General features: G+C 39.7%; 1 protein-coding gene across 1 annotated transcript in view; it reads right to left on the bottom strand.

The window, feature by feature from the left end:
• The window catches only part of TRPC4AP (transient receptor potential cation channel subfamily C member 4 associated protein), a 61454-nt gene extending 39198 nt beyond the window's left edge, over nucleotides 1-22256 (bottom strand). Inside the window, exons 1-6 of the mRNA XM_070744884.1 lie at nucleotides 22027-22256; nucleotides 12301-12429; nucleotides 11298-11414; nucleotides 4966-5023; nucleotides 2821-2876; nucleotides 1707-1835 (exon numbers count right to left, since the gene is read on the bottom strand). Of these exons, the coding sequence (XP_070600985.1) occupies nucleotides 1707-1835; nucleotides 2821-2876; nucleotides 4966-5023; nucleotides 11298-11414; nucleotides 12301-12429; nucleotides 22027-22197 (660 nt within the window). The 5' untranslated portion in view covers nucleotides 22198-22256. The remainder of the gene's footprint in view (nucleotides 1-1706; nucleotides 1836-2820; nucleotides 2877-4965; nucleotides 5024-11297; nucleotides 11415-12300; nucleotides 12430-22026) is intronic.
• Between the last annotated feature and the right edge of the window lie 1103 nt (nucleotides 22257-23359).

The raw sequence follows: 23359 nt of genomic DNA, 5'->3' as shown, positions 1-23359 counted from the left end.
AACCTAAATGAAATTCCTATCACTATTCAATTGTCAGCCCAGGTCCAACTAGAGGTGGTACAGAAATCTTGCCTTAGTACCCAGAGGCTCTTAGAGAGTCCGGAAGAGAGAAAATGGGGTAGTTATCTCCTTAGACAGCCACTTTCCCCCTTCACAGACCATCATCCACCATCACAATGGTGTTTCTCAGGGAGATAACATTCCTCCTAAGGAAACAAATCTGTGATTTGGAGAACGTCCTAAAATAACAGCTATTAATGGAAAGGAAACTAAAAGGCCAGGAGGTCCTTTGACCAGCTTCACCTAGTAAGCCAAATGCAACCCTACCTAGAGCCTGAGGACTTTCATAAGTCAGGTAGTCCTTGAGTTCTTCATAACTAAGGTAGTCAAAAAGATATTGATAAAATTGAACGGGTTCAAAGACAGGCTACAAAAATGGTGGAATGTCTTAAGGATAAAATTTATCAGGAAAGACTTAATGAACTCAATCTGTATAGTCTGGAGGACAGAAGGGAAAGGAGGGACATGATAGAATCATTTAAATATGTTAAAGGGTTAAATAAGGTTCAGGAGGGAAGTGTTTTTAATAGGAAAGTGAACACAAGAACAAGGGGACACAATCTGAAGTTAGTTGGGGGAAAGATCAGAAGCAACGTGAGAAAATATTATTTTACTGAAAGAGTAGTAGATGCTTGGAACAAACTTCCAGCAGACGTGGTTGGTAAATCCACAGTAACTGAATTTAAACATGCCTGGGATAAACATATATCCATCCTAAGATAAAATACAGGAAATGGTATAAGGGCAGACTAGATGGACCATGAGGTCTTTTTCTGCCGTCAATCTTCTATGTTTCTATGTTTGAGTTATGAAAGCAATTGGGACCAGGGCTGCTATCACCAAATGATGTAGTTGTGAAGTGAAATATCATATGACCACATCATTCAATCATGGTGATCCAGACAGTCCTGGTAAGGAGCACGAGGGTGTCATAGGGAAGTGCGAGAGGCCTGGGATGCCTGGTACAGGTCTCCAGGGAGTTAGGGTAGTGCTGGAATGTGGCAGGAGCTCAGGGAAACTGAGAAAAGGGGGCACAGGTGTGGTGTATGCTTGTGTGCAAGAGCAGGAAGGCCCAGGAAAAGAAGGCACTAGTAGGTGCAAGTAAGTGATAGGTGGATGTGCTGGAGGCAATGAACGGATGCTGGGGGAGATGACACTTAACCAAGTGACTTGCGATTTTCCCTGCTGGTTTACTCACTGATTTTGTTTAGGCAAAGCTGGCAGACAAGATCAGTAATCACATGACTGTGGGATGTTGCAAACAGTTGTAAGTGCAAGTTGGTTGCCAAGCATCCAAATTTTGTTCATGCGATTGTGCGGTGTTTAAATGGCTGGAACTCTAAGGGCTGGTCGTAAGTCTGTTTGTTCAGTGCTCTTGCAACTTCGAAGAGATGAACTCAAGGTTAACTCAAGGATCACCTGTATCTCTAGCATAATTTGCTTGGGCTATTGCCAAGCATTCTATATAATGCTGCCTTTGAAGGCCATCAGAAAACTGCTTACATTTTGAATGTGGTTGCCAAGAAGGATGATTTTTTCAGTTAACTAATTCATTACTACATGGGTGAAGGATCCAAAACCTTTCCAAAATTAATGATTCTGTGCCTATATAAATCACTGATAGTTTCCAAAAATTATTGACAAACCTTTTTAACTCCAAGAATGTCTTCAATAAGGGTGGCTGTTTGCAGGAATGTCTTTTTATTTGTCATCAGAGTAAACAAGAACAGCACAAAATCATTTCTTTCTGCCAATCGTTTCGTGACTCCTTCAGTCTACAATAATAAGAAAACATTTATCCCAATTTATTTATTGGCAACATCTCTGAATAAAATATCCACAGAGATATTCCTCAATAATTCTTACAAGTATATTAAGGAAGAAAATAAATCTACAGTGAAAACAAATAATGAATGTATGTTTCTAGATTCTAATTAGTCTGTTCTGGATTACTGAATGGAATAAGGGAATCATTGATAAGATTTATGCTCTACATTTAATTGTTTAATCTCTTCAGCACTAGGTTGCAACTGATAAAGTGCTTTTCAGAAGAATTGATGTTATAAAATTAAATATCTGTCTCATATCTATTTTGGAGGATTACCTAAAGCTCTGAGGCCTATATTATTTTATGTGTGTACTGTATACGTTTAAGCAGAAAGACAATATTGTATATAGCCCAATATTTTTGCTGATAATGCTGATCATGTTTATATTAGGAATAGTTAGTTAATTGATATTGTTATTCTTATTATTTTATCTACTATCTATATTTCTATATATGGGGCACTTAAGGCAACAACATAAACATAAAACAAATGCCTAAAAGACTAGCTTCAACTGCAAATATCTGATGGAAGAGGATTCTTTTCCTAAAAGTATACTGCTTAGAGAGGTCTGTAAAGCACTGTGAAGCAGTATGTAAGTTTAAGTGTTATTGATGGAGCAGATTCCATAGCTTCGAAACATAGTAGGAAAGTATCAAAAGCAATCCCAAACAATCATGCTGATGCATTTTCTAAGCTTATTTGATGGAAAATAACTTTCAATCTGGAATAAAAATATATAAAATACCAATGAATTCCGTATTACTAAATTCTTAAACAGTCCTATGATAAATCATATATAAATAATCCTCCTTAAAAGATGATATTGAGATAAAATTCAGCTGCCAATGTATTTAAACTGTATTATGTGAAATCCTATGCTTTATTTTTTTAAAAACGTAACTATAAATTTAGGACACAGAATATGACTTACACATATGCAGGAATTATACAATATGCTTAAACAGTCCTTGATCAGGTCATCACTTACTGTAAAACATAATATTCCAATTAGTGTTTTTTTTGAAATATAGTATTTTAAGATAACTCAATCTGGCTATATTTCAAAATATGTTACATAATATCATACATAGAAAAAATACTAATGAAAACAGGTATTTCAGCTGTTAAAATCCAATAAATTTAGAGTTAATGGTATACCTGGGGAGGATTATAAGTAAATGGCTAAGAAGCTACTATCAGTCTCTCATCTCAATGGTACCGTGTTTTCCCGAAAATAAGATAAAATAAGAAAATAAGATAAAAAAAATAAGATATTTTTTTGAAACCCTGAAATAAGTGCTTGACCTTATTGCCATGCACTCAAAAACCTGATTGGGCTTATTATCAGGGGATGTCTTATTCGGGGGGGTGGGGGGGAACAGGATAATACCAGGATTATTATTATGATGCCTACACTTATGAATTTTAGATACCAGAATCCCCCTTCAAAAAAGCAACAGCTATATTGCTTTATTCATGCTTATCTCTTCATAATGATGCTCTTACACATACATTTGTATATATTTTTAAAATAGTTTATTAATTCTTAATTTAACAGCTCCATGTGTCTGTCGGCTGGTCCCTTTAGGGAGAAACGCTTGCAAAATACACAGCCTTTTAAAAGATTGATTGGTAAGACGCCATCTTGTGGTGGGACGCAGCTTGGGGGTGATTGGTTGGGTGGGGCGGAGTAGAGCAGGGACTGGGCAGGCCACAAGACATGCATCCTACCTAACACTTGGAGCTCTGTCGCATTCCTCAGTGTTGTGTCCAGAGAAGACCATTATAAAAGAAAACGTCTTGTGAGTTCAATCAAACTTATCGAACTCTCAAAATGTTTTATTTTGGCAAGCAACAGAGTTGTTAAGTGAGTTTCACTACATTTTACAAGTTGGCCATGCCCATCCAGTCACCTGACCACCAAGCCTCATCCACCTGTGGGAGTTAGGGGTGGTGAGGATGAGTTTGAAGCACCAAGGGGGTGGTGAACTGAAAAAGTTTGGGAACCAGTGATGTAGACAGACAACGATTAGAGGTACTAATTTAAGTTCACATAGCAAATATAAGGCATGCTTTAAATTAATTGTGTAAATGTTTCCACCGTGACTAAACTATAATTTATCTTCCAATCTTTTAGTAATAATGACAAATACCAAATTATTGGTATTAAAATACTGACTTCATTTAATGTTTTAATATATTACTCAAAATATTTAAGATATATTAACTTAAAAGCTGTAAATTTAAGAAATTCAGAAAATGTACAGTACAGTGATACCTTGTCTTACAAACTTAATTGGTTCCAGGACGAGGTTCTTAAGGTGAAAAGTTTGTAAGATGAAACAATGTTTCCCATAGGAATCAATGGAAAAGCGATAAATGCGTGCAAGCCCAAAATTCACCTCTTTTGCCAGCTGAAGCGCCTGTTTTTGTGCTGCTGGGATTCCCCTGAGGCTCCCCTCCATGGGAAACCCCACCTCTGGACTTCTGTGTGTTTGCGATGCTGCAGGGGAATCCCAGCAGGGGAATCCCAGCATCGCAAAAACGAGTGCTTCACTGGCAACGGAGGTCCGGAGGTGGGGTTTCCCAGCGAAGGGAGCATCAGTGAAATCGCAGCATCGCAAAAACACTAAGTCCTCGAAATCCCACCTCCGAACCTCTGTTTTTGCGATGCTGCAATTTCACTGAGGCTCCTCTCGCTGGGAAACCCCACCTCCGGACTTCCGCTGCTGGGATTCCCCTGCAGCATCACAAAAACACGGAAGTCCAGAGGTGGGGTTTCCCATGGAGGGGAGCCTCAGGAGAATCCCAGCAGCGCAAAAACAGGAACTTCTCTGGCAATGGAATTCCGGAGGCAGGGCATCCCAGCGGCGGCGGTGGGTTTGTAAGGTGAAAATAGTTTGTAAGAAGAGGCAAAAAAATCTTAAACCCTGGGTTTGTATCTCGAAAAGTTTGTATGACGAGGCGTTTGTAAGACGAGGTATCACTGTATTAGCAAACTACTGCTACCAAACCTGCACTTGTTACTGGCACTGAATAAAAAAGAATTTATGACAGAGACATGACTTTTACTTACTCTTTTGTTTCTTCTTCTGTGTAATAAATGTTGGCCTCATAAGTATTTCTACCAAAAGCTGTGAATTAGATAATTACTTTATTTACTTTAACAAAACAGTATTACAATTATTTGAATAGCAAATTCAGTTGATTTTAAGTAAACTCTTCTTTTTTATTATATGCACAAAACTTGCACCTGGTTGATCCCCTCCAGATAAGAAAAGCAAAACTAAAGTTGGTTAATATTTGGATAGGAGGCCATGGGCAGATCTTGAAAGGAAGTGTGGGAACTAGTGTGGGAAACTGAAAACATCTCCCCAGTTGATATCAAACCACTTCTTTTTGTAGTATTTTTGCCAACTACTAGAAAACTAGTTATATGCCTGTAAAATTATTAACTTGGCTTGAACAAGACTTTACCTTACTTTACAAAACATCCAGTACCCAAACTTTACAATAATCTCTTCATAAAATTTACCATGTTTCAATAGAATATTTGTCTAATGTTTGGGCTCATATTTAAATACACAAGCTTTTGCCTTTGTGCTTTCTTTTCCAATACAAAAGTTATAAGACAACGATAGAAGCTGTTGTGAAATAACTAATGTTTACTATTATGCCTGGATCAGATCCAGCTAAGTTTAAGGTTAATTAAACTAGAAAAACAAACCAAGTTCAAGGTTTAGTCAATAATCTTTAAACTGCATTGTAATTTTGTGTGGGATAAAAAAGAATATTATGACAACCACTTGACATTATAATCACAGAAATGTAGATAGTTTACGCTGATCTACATTTCTTCTGTCAGAATAGGTAAATTAACTAGCAACTTTTTCATATCCCAATTTGGAATTATAATTATTGGCTTCCAAACCAGCTAGCACAGAGAAGCTAATTTTAAATCATGCAATACTGGTTAGCCGTAGCTTCTTAATGTGATCCATTAGGATCACGTGTACATTTAACAAGAGGTGCTGCCCTATTTGAAATACTTTTAAACTACATGTAATACAAAATAAGTGCTGAATATATACATCCTAAGTATGTTGTGCTGGTTAGATGGAAAAAAATATCAACGCCCCTCCAATTAAATATTACATGGAATTTGCTTTTATTATATTATCAGTTTTTAGGGTAAGACAAGGCTACACAACAGCCTGGGCTAGTGAGAAGTGGATTTTTTTGCTTGTTACATTAAAGCTATTGAGAGAAATATAGATACTTCTGTCTTTATAAAACACATTCCCGCATTTTTCAGGAATTATCCTCTCTTCCCTATCAACTTTAAATCCAGCTTTACTTCTTCGTTCAAACCAATTAAAATATCACTGAAAATTTATATTTAATGAGATAAATATGCTGTTTCCTTAGCCTTGACCTTGTGCTAAATTTATGGAGGATTTATAATTGAGTCTGTCTAAGGCTATTATAATCATAAAACACTTTGTCATCTTCTATTAACATGAAGTTATATTTAAGACTGAACATACAGATTATAATAGGTATAATGAAAATGAGATATCTCACAGTCAATCAGTTGCTTCCCATTGACTAGAGATAAATTGCGTATATTTTCAGATACTCTATACCACCCAAAGTGGGTGTTATCGTCCCTGGGGTGTGGTGGGAACACTTAGGGGGGGTGATAAGAGGCAAGGGTATTGGCAGGGGGGCACTAAGAGGGGCCAGGGGGATGGCAGGGTGTTTGCCATACCGGTAGTGACAGATGGATGGCCACGCCCCCAAACCAGTCCTGTCCCCACGCCAACCATGTCCACCCAATCACCCACTCGCTGCTTTTCCTGCCACTTAACATTTCCGAAGCCAGCCTACATAACTTGTTGCCCTGTGCTACATGGGCACTTGCCTTGCCTTGCTTCGCCGACACCTTGCCTTGCCTCACTGACGCCATGCCTTGCTGACGCCGTGCCAGGTCGATGCTCATTCGCCCTGCCCCTTGTCTGCCTTAAGCGCTGAGCCCAACCAGCCTGGGAGGTAAGCCTGCCTTCTTGGTGCTCTGCTCCGCCCTGCCCTACCTGACCTATCACCCCTAAATTGCATCTCACCACAAGATGGGTGTCCTACCTAACACTTGTAGCTCCATTGTGTTCCTTGGTGTTGTATCCAGAGAAGCCCATTCTAAAAGAAAATGTCTCATGAGTTCAATCAAACCTCTCGAACTCACTTTAGAATGGTCTGTCTTGGACACAAGGCTGAGAAGCGTGACAAAGCTACAAGTGTTAGGAAGGATGCCCATCTTGCGGACTGCCCAGCCCCCACCCCACCTGACCGGTCACCCTCAAACTGCTTCCCACTGCGAGCCAAGGGTCCTATCCAACACGTGTAGCTCTGTCGTGTTCCTCAGTGTTGTGTCCAGGGCAGCTGGAAACAACACCGAAGATATTATGTAGTGAATTGTTTGGGGATACCATTTGTTTAAGCAATTGCATTTGTTAATGCTTTGATCACAGTGTTACAAAATTACAATTGGTTTACAAACGTAATGGACATAAATGAAGCTAAAATTCGGTAATTTTGTTCAATTTCTAAACTATTTATTCTCATTAGGCTCTATGGATATTGCTGAGTTGGTTGTAACAGCCAAACATTGTTTTAGTAATCTGCAGATCGCTGATAATCAGTTAGTGGTTTTTTCGCTGTATCAGGAAGAACAGCAGAATGTATATTTCTTCCCTTCTTCCCTCCCTCCTTTCTTTTTCTGACTATCTTCCTTCCTTCCTTTCTTCCTTCCTTCTTTCTTTCTTTCCTTTTTCTATTCTCCTTCCCTCCCTCCTTTTTCTGTCAGCCTTCCTTCCTTCCTACCTACCATCTTTCTTTCTTTCTTTCTTTCTTTCTGTCTTTCTTTCTTCCTTTTTCTTCCCTTCTTTCTTTTTCTGTCTTCCTTCCTACCTACCATCTGTCTTTCTTCCTTCCTAAGAGCCCCTGCCCCACCCCACCTGACCTGTCATCTCCAAACTGCGTCCCACCGCAAGGTGGGCATCTTACTGGAGTTTAACAGCTCCATGTGTCTGTTGGATGAGTTTATAGCACCAAGGGGCGGTGGACTGAAAAAGTTTGGAAACCACTACACTGTAACTTTCCCACAATTTCAATTTCTGAGTTGGGTCATCCGTTAACTTTGCTAGCATTGAAAAAAGCTTTCCCCAGAGGCCAACCAAGTCCAGATGGCTGGTTAGCAAACAACATTAGAAATTAATGAACTCCTGTTTGAACACAGGTTATTAGCTTAAATTAGAGCAGGGGTCGGCAACCTTAAACACTTACCAAGAGCCACTTGGGCTCGTTTCTCACAGAAAACAAAACACTGGGAGCCATAAAACCTGGGTGGGTGTGGCCAACTCAACTTCACTCATTCCCACCCAGTCACATGACCCTCCCAGCCAAGCCTACCAGGTTTTGTGGCTCTGTGTTTTCTATGGTATATAGGTAACTCTCTCTCTCCCTCTCTTTCATCTTTCTCCCTGTCTATCTTCCTCTCTGTGTGTCTTTCTCTCATGTCTCTCTCTCTCTCTCTCTTTCTCTCTATGTGTGTATGTTTGTGTTGCTCTTTCTCTCTCCCTACTTCTGTCTCTCTTCCCACTCTCAGAAAGCCCTGCATGTGCTCTTTTGGGCTTTTCAGCAGCTGTTTTTATTTCTTCCTTTTTGAAAGCCGGGCTGGTGGAGCAATATGGGCAACCTGCGGCAGGGACATGCGACCCCCCTGGCCGTCTGTGGCAGGATCGGGAGGGTGCGCATGAGAGGAGGAGGAGAGGGAGGAGAAGGAAAGCCTCCGCCATGCATTCCTCCACCAGCCTGGCTTTAGAAAAGGAAAGGGGGGGGGGGAGAAACCAGCTGGCAAAAAGCCCCAGAAGGCACGCTGGGCTGCAGGGCTTTCTGTGAGTGAGACACAGAGGCAGGGAGCAAGAAAGCAACACACACACACACACACACACACAGAGACAGAGAGACACATACAGACACACAGTGAGGGAGACTGGCTGATGGGTGAGTGTCTTTGGCAAAGGATGATTGAGCTGAATCTGTCTCTCCACTCCCTCCCTCCCTGGCAGGAGGCTATTCCCGGGTTTGCTCTCTGCCCCGAGAAAGAAAGAGAGAGGGGTGGGGGGTGGGGGAAGAGAAAGAGAGTTCCCAGGGGCGAGTGGGGCAGAGAATGGGCTCTAGTAGGAGGAGGGGACCCAGTCTTCCCCACTGTAAAGCATGCTTTTGCTGCAGGCTATGGAGTAGGTATTGGGTCTCCCCCCGCCGCCCCATGCTAACGGGCTTCTCCTTTCCTTCTCTTTTCCCCCTACTCAATCCTATCTTGGGACAGAAGAACGCGCCCTTGAAATGCATGTTGCCATGATATTGGAGCGTGTCTTCTGATCCTCCGACACTTGCCTGCAACTCTTCCATGTTCCTCCAGGCTCATCTTGCTGAAGGAGGGAGCAGCCCTGATGCTTCTGGCCCCCCCCTCCCCCCGCATGACCCCAGCCATCCTTGCCCAGGGAAATGAAAGCAAACAGAAACACAGCTCTTGCTGAAACAGCTGAGATTTGCAAGGCACAGGAAACAGAAAGTGGCACGTTCCACTGCGAGAGCTGGACCACGCCTCTCCACCGTCCAACTGGCCAATGGGGGCACTTTGATTAGGCCATCTCTCCCACCACCCTCCCACTGGGCTGTTGTACTTGGCAGGGCAAGGGAGCACTTCCTCACGCCGCCTCCTTCTTTCTCTTGGCCTTGATGACCAGGGAGGAGAAAAGCCAGGCTTGGGGGATGGCTCCCACCCCACAAGATCAACCCCCATCATTCTCTCCCAGCAGTCTTTGCTGGTGGCAAGAGCAAATGTACCAGGGGGAATGCTGTTGCTGCGCAAAGGCAAGTGCAGGGACACTTTGCTCCCGCACTAAGGCTCCAACCATGCTACTGTTATAAGAGGGTGACAGGGAGCCACAGCAGAGGGCTCCGGAGTCTCAGATTGCCAACCCCTGAATTAGAGGCAATGAGACTGGGTGACACAAGATGGTTGGTCACATGGATAAGATGTTTTAAAAAAAAACATTTTAACGCATGTTCAACAATTCCAGTTACTTGAATGACTATATCAGAGATATTTTGCTAAAAGTACTATGCTACTTTTTATTATATTTGTTAGGATAGGATAAAGTACCTGGAGAATAATCTTCAAATTGCACTAGATAGCATACATTGTAAGTATCTTGCACAACTTTAAATATCCTTGTATATTTCTATTAATGGTTTTCACTCTTCTCAAATTTTACACTATATAATCTCACTGGCTTTTATACATATTCTTCTTTCCAAGATAGATTTCAGAAGACCAAAATCCTTCCTTATAGTGCAAAAGATGCAGAGCAAATAGCAAAATTACAAGATGTTCATCTTTATTATTACAGTGATCCCCCGATCGTTGCGAGGGTTCCGTTCCAGGATCCCCCGCAACGAGCGGGTTTTCGCGAAGTAGCGCTGCGGAAGTAAAAACACCATCTGTGCATGCGCAGATGGTGTTTTTACTTCCGCAGCGCTAGCGAGGAGCCGAAGATTGGGGGCGGCGTGGCTGTTTTAAAACGTCGCCGCCGGCATGGGGGGCTTCCTAGCAGCCCCCCAAACCCGGGTTGGGGGTCCGGGGGGTGCTGGCAAGCCTCCCATGGCGGCGGCGACGTTTTAAAACAGCTGCGCCGCCCCCAATCTTCGGCTCCTCGCTAGCGGGCAGGCAGGCGGCGGACAAGCCGTTCGCTGGTGCTTGCTCTCGCCGCTTTTCCAGCTGAGTCCTGAAGCGAATTCACTTCAGGACTCAGCTGGGAAGCGGCGAGAATGAACGGCGTGGGCGGGCGAAGGGCGGGCGGCAGCGAGGAGTTTGCGTGGGCGGTGGGGAAACTCCTTGCTGATGCCTGCCGCTCACCCTCCCACCAGCAAGAGGGGGAAGACCCAGGGAAGCCGCCCAGCAGCTGATCTGCCCGGCGCCATGTACGCATGCGTGCCTATAGAAAAAAGGGCACGCATGCGCAGATGGTGTTTTGACTTCTGGGTTGAAAAATCGCAAATTAGCCTGTTCGCAATGGTCGGGGACGCAATAACCGGGGGATCACTGTATACCATGGCCTCCTACTCTTATTTGATCTGCTATATGCAACTATGTCTCTGTTTAATCTTTCCTCTTCTAAGATAAAAGATGATGGATTGTGTTCTCCAATTTCTCAGGTGACGAGTCTTCACTTCCTGCCTTGAATGAACATTAATATTTCCTTTCACTACCATGGATTAGAATGTCACCGCATTTGAGAACCTGTTTCTGTACTGAAGGCAAAACTGACTCAGAGTATCACTTACATCAACACCTCCAAATAGGTCAAATGTATATGTATTTGGAAAAGTAGATTCTTGCGCAGATTTTCTTTCTTCTGTGACAAACGCCATGGCTTCCATAGAAAGGAGAGGAGAAATTTCCTGGCAGAAACAGAAACAAAAAAAAATATTGTAGTTATGGTACATTAGTATATTAAATTTCAGAAGGACAACACTTTAAACTGGTTGTTTTTAACTTCTCTACAAAATTTTGATGGCATCTCCCAAAATAATGAGTATTCATATGAAAAATGCAGTTCAATAAAAGCAAATGCAATGGTTTCACATTAAGCCAAGACCCCTCCCCTCCACTGTTTGGGGGGGGAATTAAAAGGCTACAACAAGAGCTGAAAAAAGACACAGAAAGTGACAGACGAAATGTTCTAGTATCTTGTTAAACAATGACTGATGCTTGGAAATTGCTGGAATTGAAAAGGCTACAACTTACATAATTATGGTTTGAAGAAATCGGATATGATTTAGTTTTAATAATGTAGAAGGAGATTTATTAAATTAAGTTTCATATATAGATATGCCCTATATACATACAGAGGCATGATAATAAAATCATTCTAGACATGCTAATAAACAGAAATTTTAAATTGCTTATACAGTAGAGATAGACTGAACTAGTCAGCCTCATCTCTATCATTAATAGTTTGAAACATTTTCACCATTAAGAAAGGCTAAATAACAATGGGCAATGTTTAGTCCATGAAAAACAGCTAAATAAAATAACATGTAGTATGAACAGAGCAGTGTGGGTCGAGACATTATGCTGACATCATGCACACGGAATATGCTACAAATTAAACATTACAAATTACACAGTAACCTTTGATGTTTAATCCACGTATCCTAAATATATGAATATTATACAAAATTGCAAATTTGTAGTACAATGAATTACACAATAAGTTACTAATGCTATTGATTAAGAACATATTTAACACAATGATGTTTGATTGAAAATGAGCAATAAACTTACCTTTAAGATGCTCTGACATTGAGCAAAATCACTATTAGCATGGCTAGTGTCATAGAGTTTTTGTAAGAGCAAAGGAATTCCATTCCACTTTGCTTGTTTGTCTCTTTCTTTTAACAAAGCTCCCGTGATCTGCAAGACAGAGTTCCAGATTTCAACTATTTTATCATTAAAGAATACTTATTACAATGTTTCAAGACAAGAGTTTACCAATTACATCTAACTTTGAAAGACAAATATCACATTGAAGATGCTTGCAACATACAGTAAGTACATCGTCCTTTCAGTTCTTTGGCAAATGGATCTTTGTTTCACATATCATCAATTCATCGAAATTCCAAATATTATTGATTTTTTTCTTTTTCTTGGAAAGAAATTCAGATGGTTATAAAAACATTTTGTCTTCTAACCACTTTACACAGAACAGACAATGGGAATACAGTGATCCCCCGAGTTTCGCGATCTCGAGCTTTGCGAAACGCTATATCGCGATTTTTCCACCCGATGACGTCACTCCCTTCCTTTCTCATCTTTCTTTCTCTCTCTCTTTCTCTCTCTTGCTTCTTCCTCTCTCACACTCTCTTCCTCCCTCTCTCATCTCTTTCTTTCCTTCTCTCTCTTTCTCTATCTCTCCCCCTCTTGCTCTCGAGCGGCGGGCGGCACCCAGGGAAGGTTCCTTCGGCCGCCCACCAGCTGATCTGCTCGGCAGCGCAGTAGCAGCGAGGAGCCGAAGATGGGGTTTCCCCTTTGCGTGGGCAACGGGGAAACCCCATCTTCGGCTCCTCGCTGCTACTGTGCTGCCGAGCAGATCAGCTGGTGGGCGGCCGAAGGAACCTTCCCTGGGTCTTCAACTCCCAGAGCGGCGGACAAGCGGCGGCCAGACAAGCGGACAAGCGGCCGGACAAGCGGAAAAGCGGCAGACAAGCGGCGGCCGGACAAGCGGCGGACAAGCTGAAAAGCGGCGGACAAGCGGGCAGGCAGGCAGCTCCTCAGCTGCTGGGTCTTCCCAGGTGCGGAAGTAAAAACACCATCTGCGCATGCGCGGCCATGGAAAAAGGGGCGCGCATGCGCAGATGGTGTTTTTACTTCCGCACCACTACATCGCGAAAAATCGATTATCGCGAGGGGTCTTGGAACGGAACCCTCGCGATAATCGGGGGATCACTGTATTAGCTATAGCATTAGAATTTTCGTTAATGATAATTTAAGGAATTATTTTTCTTTTTATCTGTCTGTCTGTCTGTCTGTCTATCTATCTATCATCTATCTATCTATTTGATTGACTGATTGATTTTTTTATGCCGCCCTTCTCCTTAGGCTCAGGGCAGCTTACAACATGTTAGCAATAGCACTTTTTAACAGAGCCAGCATATTGCCCCCACAATCCAGGCCCTCAATTTGACCCACCTCGAAAGGATGGAACGTTGTGTCAACCTTGAGCCGGTGATGAGATTTGAACCGCTGACCTGCAGATCTAGCAGTCAGCTTTAGTGGCTTGCAGTACTGAACTCTACCTTGTGTGCCACTTCGGCTCAAGGAATGTAAATAACTATCAAAATCATTTCCAGCGGTTCTCAATCTGTGGGGGGTCAAATGACCCTTTCACAGTCGTTGCCTAAGAGCATCGGAAAATACATATTTCCAATGGTCTAAGGAACTGAGACACCGCTCCTTTATCCGTTTCCAGGTGGGTCCACCCACATGCAAATAGATTACTGCAAAATAAAATAAAATAAATTCTGTACCATAGGAAATTCTGAGCATGCGCAGAAGATGAATTTCTGGCACTGCCCATACGTCACCATCTTGTTTTGTTTTTTTTTAAATTTTTTTTAAAATTGGCACTGTTCATGCACGCAAAGCACATGCATGCCTATGAGGCATGGCCATGCATTGGTTGCTATTTAATTGAGACATTGGTTGCTATTTAATACAAGGATTCACTTTCTGAAATTTTATTATTAAAGTTTTATAAAAAATAAATAAATGGAAAATGCAAATGCAAAACATCTTGGACACAATGCCTATCGACAAAACACAATAAAAAATATAGTAAATAAATGTTTCTTTACAAACCTTCCTCCCCTCCCCAGAAAAGCAGTAAGAACTTTGATTACAGTATCTCAAAACCATGGTCCTTGCTGATACAAAATATCTCTATACAATACTTTGTAATACTATGCAACCCTTCACTTTAAAAACTATTCTAACTGCCCAACAATGGAGCTTTATCCCTGGGCTGGCAACATAAAGTCCACTGGCTTTTGCAAACGGTACTTGCTTTTCTTGGGGCAAAGAAAATTCCACAATATTCAGGGCACAGAAGTTTTATTTTATTTTTTTAAAGGCACTTCATCCATCTGGTGAACAGGAAGGAAATGCCAAGAGGATATATGAAAAGGGTAATATGAGATCGGCAGGGCCTATATTTGGGTAGGGAAAAGTATTTATTTATCTGTTTATTGTGCTTATATTCTGCTGCAATTAATAGCAACTTTGTCTTAAATATCTTCTTTTTTTGTAAATAAGGTTAAAATATACAATAATAATTATATGACTATAATTCAATACAGGTAGCCTTTGACTTACGACCATAATTGAGCCCAGAATTATTGGTTGTAAATTATGCCAGTCATTAAGGGGATGATCATATGTGACCAAGTCCAATTTTACCTCCTTTTTGGTGGCAGTCGTTAAGGAAATAAGCAAATTCTACAGCCCTTAACGAATCCCCAGTCAGGGTGGCATGATAAGCAGCATATAAATTTAATAAACAAATAGTCTTCAATAGGCATTTTCTGGAAGCAAAACCCAATTCTAAAAAAAAGGTTTTTTATAAACTTCGGTTAGGTAACTATGGGTTGCTGCAAACATACATCCATGCACAGAAAAGAGAAGTGATTTAAACATTTTGTAAAGGCCAGATCCTACATAGTTGTTAAGTTTTGTTGGTGTTCAGGATATTTACTCAATGTGGCTTGAAAAAATGGAGATCCTTTCTTTAACTTTATCCAATTTGAACTCAATTGCTTAAGCAATCAAAATAGAATCCAAATAAAACTTTCCACAAAGCAGCATCTATAGGTTGACTAAATGTAGACACATGGAATTTATGCATCTTTTTAATGCCATCATTTACAAAGTGAGAGCCGTCAGAGAATCTGTGGCACTCAGATGTAGCAAGCATTCCTACTGGCAAATATTCTGAATTCACTATTGGAATAAAAAGTATTCTAGGTGATATTTCAAGTTTATTCCCTTCAAAATAATATCACTATACATGCTTATAATCTTATGCCAACAGAGCTTCCACATAAATGTAAAGTTTCCTATAACATGCAAGACTTGAAAATACAGTTGTTATTCAAGTGCTATTTCAAACACAAAGAGGTTCTGTATACTGAGATAGGCTATACCGTGTGACCTTAGTTAAAACTGCCTTCAGTACCAAGCAGATGGGCATAATTTACAGAAGAGAGCCATTGATATTTATTCAAGAAAGTTTAAAATGACAAATACTTTTACTGAAATGCTGAAAATTATAAATCTAGTAATCTGGTACCAGTAATGAATTTAAGGTACACTGTATTAAGTTCACTGCTGATACTAGATTACTTCCCACTTTATTTTATGTTGTTTCAGTTACCTTGGGGTTCTTCCTCCAAAATATTTTGGAAGATAGGCTTTCTTGATGGTTGCTCTGATGTACTGAAATAAACTGCTTTAAAGATGTATTTGGTCCCTTTTGTTTTTAGCATTCAGAAAAGCCCTGAACTCAGCCATTTGCTATTTTAATCCAATAATGAGTAACCATTTCTTGTTATGGTTTGATGTAGGGAAGGGTTTGGTTTCCCCCCCTAAATTGTACATAGTTTTCTTGACAGTGTGGTTCAAATTTGTAAAACAAATAAATACCATTGCCCTAATTTTTGCAAAAAAACAGATGTTTAGTGCCAGTCACTATGTACATGTAATGCAACAAATGATTTACATGTTATGTGTTAATATAGATGATAGCTGACAGTTCTTAAGACATTATAATATTTCATCTATGCTAAACCCCAACCAATATCATAACAACATGCAGATTTCACTGCAAACATAAGTTTGCTAGAAAAAGAAACTGCAGTGGAAGTGCGAGTTTAAACATGATCTCAGGTACAGAATGTCATCTTTTAAGCAGTGATATAAGTATTGCCTTTTCTGTTGCTTGCACTGTCAAATATTTTTATTCATTGTGCCTTTATAAAGTATCTCTATAAAATTCACAATCTACACAATCTACAATCTAGAAGTGATATAATACAAGAGGATTGGTATATTTTTGTTCTGTAAAACTGACAGAGTGAAGTATCTGGCTAAAGGAAATATTAAATATTAGAAATATTAAAAGCTGTTTAGTTGTACATATTAAAATATAGTAACAGGACTGCACTAAATCACTAATACATGAATGGTAATGACACACATTACTGAAAGTCTATTTAGATAGCAGTAGGATAAAAACCACAATCAATCAATCAATCAATCAATCAATCAATCAATCAATCAATCAACCAACCAACCAATCAAGGATATTATAATATACTGGAACAGAATCCTATGCTTTTCAAAATAATATACCCATCTAAAGCAGGGTTGTCAAACTCTGGGCCCACAGGTCAGATGCGTCATGTGCTGGCCCCACCCCCATCCAGTTTAGCGAAGGGGAAAAAAGTCCCGATACATCACATGACGATGCTAGTTTGACACCCTGATATACTTAAACTACAAAACCAATGTTTCAATCCCACCCTACTATAGGTTTCTAGAACTTTTCTTCCTTTCCACCATTTACTTTTCCTTCATGTATTTTTGTAAATATACAATACAGTACTAAAAATTAAGTCACATCAATTCTTACTTACTTTCTAATTCCATATTTTATAAATTATTACCATTTTAGAATAGACAGAAGAGACCTTGCTCTCTAATATTTTAGAGATAAGAATTGTTGGAAATATAAAGACATATAAAGATGATTTCTAGGCAATTAAAAATACTAACACAACAAATTAAAAATATAGATATCTAACACAACACGTAAAAAAACCCCCTCCTAAATTAATGGCTTAATCAAAGGGAAGACATATTACTAGTGTTATTAACATTAAGCTAACCTATCATGAAGCAAGATGGAAATGGAAAGACAATAAGGAAAGGAGCCAAAAATAATATTCTTAATTTTTATTTATTCGTAATATACCGTATTTTTCGATGTATAAGACACACCTTTTTCCTCCCTAAATAGACTGATAATTAGGGTGCGTCTTATACTCTGAATGTAGCTTTTTTTTTCAGCCCTAACTAGCTGCTAACAATCTTCCCAGCTCTTACCTTGCAAGCTCTTTCATTGTTTCTCACTGCCAAGAATGTATTCCAAACCCTGTCTTTATAGGGGGGGGGGGGGGGGGGTTTCATTGCTTTACTTGCTCCAGATATTTCTTTCCAGTCCTAACCAGGTGCTATTAATGTACCCAAGCACTTTCATTGTTACTCTCTGCAAATAATGTTTTCCAAGCATTACTGGCTTGCAAGCTCTTTCACTGTTACTTTCTGCAAAGAAGAATGCTAGGGTGCTAATGATGTTCCCAGCTCTTACTGGCTTGCAAGCTCTTTCATTGTTACTCTCTTAGAATAAAAAAAAATTAAGCCCTTAAAACAGGGGTCCCCAAACTTTTTTCACAGGGGGCCAGTTCACTGTCCCTCGGACTGTTGGAGGGCCGGACTATAAAAAAAACCCTATGAACAAATCCCTACACACAATGCACCTACCTTATTTTAAAGTAAAAAACAAAATGTGAATGTACTATTTAGAGGAGGGGGGAAAGAAGTCTGAAATTCATATATGTTTATGTTTTGTTTTTAATTTTCTTTTGTTAACATCTGATTGTAGGTTTTCTTCGCTTATAGAAAAATGTATAAAGAAAGAAGGAAGCACTTTGGCATAATGGTTAATAAGTTAGAAATATAATTGGTGTACTTTTTTGAGGAGGGAATTTAATTAAAAGAAAATGAATGTAACTGGATGACACAATTAGAAAAAAAACTTTTGCAACTTTTTTGATGATTGATATTAGTTACTAACAAAATACCACATTTTATTCATGGAAAATTAGATGTGCTCCTGTCACTCACCCGCGGGCCGGATAAATGGCCTCAGTGGGCCGCATGCGGCCCGCGGGCCGTAGTTTGGGGACCACTGCCTTAAAAGGAGATAAAATAATGTGCTGAAGCCAACCAGACTAAGGATGCTAGCCAGATGAATACCTGGTAAGCAGATTCTTTTCTCTATTTTCCTCCCCCAAAACTAAGGTGCATCTTATATTCCGGTGCGTCTTATACTCTGAAAAATATGGTAATCTAACACATCCAACAAAATGTTGATGGCTATAAGGTGTTAAAAAATTTTTTTGCTGACCCGTTTGTTAGCCTAAGGTAGAAAAACACTTTGCTCAGGTGGGCAGACAGCTACCAGTAATAATACCCATAAAGGAAATCAAAGAAATGGAAAGTGTTTTTGGAGGACAGAATAAAAAGTCTTACAAAGTTGTCCCTTTCTACCATTTAAGGATAACAAGGCTTGAGATACTGTACATCTATAGCTCCTCTTTCACTGGATTCACAGGGGTTTTAACTGTCTGCATTTTATGTACTGAGAATGTAATATAGAATTTAACAATGAATTGTGAATACATTTTTTCAGGAAAAAATTAAGAACAATTTCTTGGGTAATTAAAAAACTGATAATTATGCCATATTTAAAATATGGCAATTTTAATGCCATCCAGATATTGGTAAAAGAGTCTCTAAAATTTTGAATGTATAATGGGCTCTGAAAGAAGTAGACCCAGGGCTAAAAATTATGAGAATATTTTGTTATACAGTACTAGCATTTTTATCTTCCTTAAAGAAATTTAAGACAATCTTACTTGTAATAATTTAGCCAAAATCATGGAAACTATTGTAAATCAAATATATTGGTAAAAGATTGTTATGCAGCAGATATATTAGTGCAGTAATGTCAAAATAACAGTCAGCTTAAAAATTTAAATTTGTAATCTGAAGTCATATTTAAGAAGGTTTTATGTTTTTTCTAAAAAAGTAGACTACTATATTCACTGAGGAATAAAAATAGAAAATAGTTGTGTGGTTGGTTGATACACAGTGCATAATACATATGGATATCAGCTGTATCAGCTCTTACAGATTTACTATAGGTCAGTCTTTAATTTTAAAATTTGTTAATTTCTATCTGAAAATATCTTTAAACTAGGAATTTTGTTCTGGTGGAATAAAATTAATGCTTTATTTTCTCTTATTTTCCCACTTTTCTTTTCCAATCTTTTAAACAAAGCTACCAAGAGGAGCTCCATGTAGGCATTACAACTATGAAAATCTAAAATAGGATGTAATTTACAACCACTTATATAATTTAAAAAACTAAGTGGTAGAATTTATTGCTATATCACCATCATAATTTAAATATGCACTGTAAAAGATTATGGCTGCAAAGTAAATACAAAATAAACTGTCAATCTGACTAATGAAAGGTAAACTACAATATAATCTGAACACCTGTGGGAAACATATACCTTAGGTATAAAAACAATTTTTAAAAGGAAATACTTAGAAGGAAGTAACATGAAGTATAATGCCAGCTTTTCCATACTATTTAAAAATGACAACTGCAGTTGTAACTTAAATCATGTCTCAGAAGTGGTTGCATATCATTGAAAAAATGAAGGAAACAAATCTTTTATTATTACTATCATTTGCTAAATTTCAGTATGTCCTTTTGGGTGTAATCAAAAACCAGGAAGATAAAATGAAGAAATAATAATAATGTACATATGAAAGTAATATTAAAGAGCTTACTGTTCATTGCCATTGCAATGTAACATATAATTAAAGCAAATTCTGTTTAATTAATTGAATCATTACTGTTTTGGATTTTTTTTAAAAAACTGAATTTTGAATGTATTATTTCAGTGACAGAATGATATATCTTTTCATATGAACTGTCCATTGATATATGGATCAGTCTCCGTTTTGGATTATAAATAACCTGATGATATGTCTAATTGTATCAGAGCAAGACTGAATGAGAGACGTCACCTATCAACTTCAACTTGACCTGAACACCTGTAATAAGATGCTGAACATCAGTCACTGCCAACATGCTGCTCTGGGACCTAAAATGTCAAACACAAATCAGGAGCAAGTCACAGCAGCAATTCCTGGGAGCTCAGGAAGCTGGATGGGGGACTTTGGCCTAGTCACAGCCCAACCCACTTTCACAGGGTTATTGTTGTGGGGAAAATAGGAGACACATTCCTATTGGTCGCAATAGGAATGGCAGCTCTGATGCTTTGGAACCAACTGCCTCCAGAGATCCGTGTTATCCCCACCCTACCGGCCTTCCGGAAAGCCGTTAAAACCTGGCTTTTCTAGCAAGCCTGGGGCCATGAATGATTGAGAGTATGTATGGTTTTTAAGGTTATAAATGCATTTTTACATTGTTTTTTTTTTTACTATGCTTGCTGTTGTAATATATATTTATATTGCTTTGTATTTATTGCAGTGGTTCCCAATGTGGCACCCACACCCCACAGGGGGGCAATTAGATTTTTAATGGGGGCAACTGTAACCTTGTTTAAATCAAGTTAACATCCTTTTAGGCTTCCTTCACGTTAGTAGGTGTTCACTTTTTGAATAATAACAATTATATGTTGGGGGGGGACTCGGGATTTTAGAGATGCTTAGGTGGGGAATGGCCAAAAAAAGATTAGGAACCACTGATTTATTGTTATTATTGTAAGCCGCCCAGAGTCCAATTTGGAATTGGGCTGCATATAAATCGCACAAACAAACAGACAAACAAACAAACAAACAAACAAACAAACACATTTTTTAAAGAGTTTCAAATAATTTTAGCTTTAATCCTACTTTTCAGTTACTCTCTTTGCATTTAGCATAAGTTTTCAACATGACTTAAAACAAAAACTTCCTGCTTGCAATATAGCGTAAGGACATTTTCGTATTAAATATTTTTAATATCCCAGTATTAGGTATGTTCACTAGCGTGGTTTTTTTTTATGTACCTATATGAAAAGTGAGATAAATTATCATTGTCAACAGGAAAGGGAGTTTAGCATACAGGCATCTATTGTGTGCCTTGCATACATAGTAGGATGCTAGCAGTTCTCAGATCCCCATCTCCACCTACTCTTTCTTTCTTTCTTTCTCTTCCTTTTCCTCCTCCTTCCCTCCCTCTTTTCCTTCCTCCCTCCCTGTCCTCCTCCCTTCCTCCCTCTTTTCCTCCTTGCTTTCTTCCTCCCACACTCCTTCTTTTCCTTTCTCCCTTTTCCTCCTTCCTCCCCTCTTTCCTCCCTTTCCTCCTCCCTCCCTCTTTTTCTTCCTTCATCCCTTCCTCCATCTATCTATTTAAAAAAGCTAAAATCGACCAGGTTCCCATCTCGGTACAAAAGCTACGGCCCTACCCACATCATCTGAAAACGGACGGAATCCAGCCGGAGCATCTCATATGCCTGCTCATTCTTTCCCTCCGAATAGCCAGGGTCAGCGCCAATCCTCCGAGGGAGGAGGCCCGGAGATCGGCAGTCCCGAACCCCCCACCCCGGCTTGGCCCAACCGCCCCGCAAAGAGTCCAAGCCCAGCCTGTTATACCTGTGACCCCCGCGTCAGGCCCCGGCCGCTGAGCTGTGCATGCCGAAGCTGGGTCAAGATGTTGATGGGCCCTCGTTTTGCTTCACGCCGGACGAGCGTGCAGGAAACGGGGTCCGCCGCTGGAGAGAGCGCCGGCAACGAAGCTCCCGCACCCCCTGTGGTGGATGCCATAGTCGCTCTTGCCCCGGCCAGACGCAAACAGGAAGCTTCTCTCGCCTCTCGGAGCTTTGTTCGGGGACGGCTTCCGGTCGAGGTGGGAGGACGGCAGGAAGTGTTCTTTACCCAAGGGATAATGGGAAATGAAGTCTTCGGGCATAATTAAGTACCAGGACTGTTGCTCTACTGTATTATATGTACTGTACTAAGAGAAGCGAATCGCTCTGAGCAACGTCAGCAAAGAGGAAAAACGCTGCTGTTATATCGTCTTCCGGAATCAAAGTCAGCGCTTCAGATTTTATGAAGTGCTGTCTTTGGACCCAGATTGTTGGGGGATAATATGCTTACTCTCTGTGTAAACCGCTTAGAGAGGGCTGTAAAGCACTGTGAAGCGGTATACTGTATACTGTACGTCTAAATGCTATAATGCTATTTTTAATTTAATTTAATTATTTTATTTTATTTAATTTTTTTGTCAAGTATGTATTGGTGGTATACAAAGATATATTAAAATTTTTAAAATTAAATTTTAAATAAAATATATTTGTGAGCCGCCCCGAGTCTTTGGAGAGGGGCGGCATACAAATCTAATTAATTAATTAATTAATTAATTAATTACATACATACATATATACATACATATATACATACATGATACTAGTAAAAGAGAAACCTTAGGACATGGGACGGAAGGCACTCTGGTGCATTTATGCACGCCCCTTACTGACCTTTTAGGAATCGGGAGAGGTCAACAATAGGATAATCTAAAGGTAAAGATTTGGGGGTTAGATGATAATACTACAGAGTCTGGTAGTGAGTTCCATGCATCAACTACTCGGTTACTAAAATCGTATTTCCTGCAGTTGAATTTAGGGCGTTTTACTTTTAAGTTTGTATCTGTTGTGTGCTCGTGTGTTGTTGTGATTGAAGCTGAAGTAGTTGTTGACAGGAAGGACATTGTAGCAGATGATTTTATGGACTATGCTTAGGTCGTGTTTAAGGCAAGGTAGTTCTAAGCTTTCTAAACCTAGGATTGCTATTGATGTCATCCAAGCTGCTTAAGGGGGTGGGGTGGAGATCAAACTTGGCATTCTTTAACTTTTCTTGAGTTTCTTCCTTCCTGTCTGTTGCTGGTGATCCTGACTTTTATCACCCCGATTGAAAGATCTAAAATCCA

Source organism: Erythrolamprus reginae, chromosome 3 (assembly GCF_031021105.1).
Source record: "Erythrolamprus reginae isolate rEryReg1 chromosome 3, rEryReg1.hap1, whole genome shotgun sequence".
Classification (NCBI taxonomy): Eukaryota; Metazoa; Chordata; class Lepidosauria; order Squamata; family Dipsadidae; genus Erythrolamprus; species Erythrolamprus reginae.
Note: the sequence above shows the minus strand (reverse complement) of the source record. Positions and strands in the feature narration are given on the sequence as shown.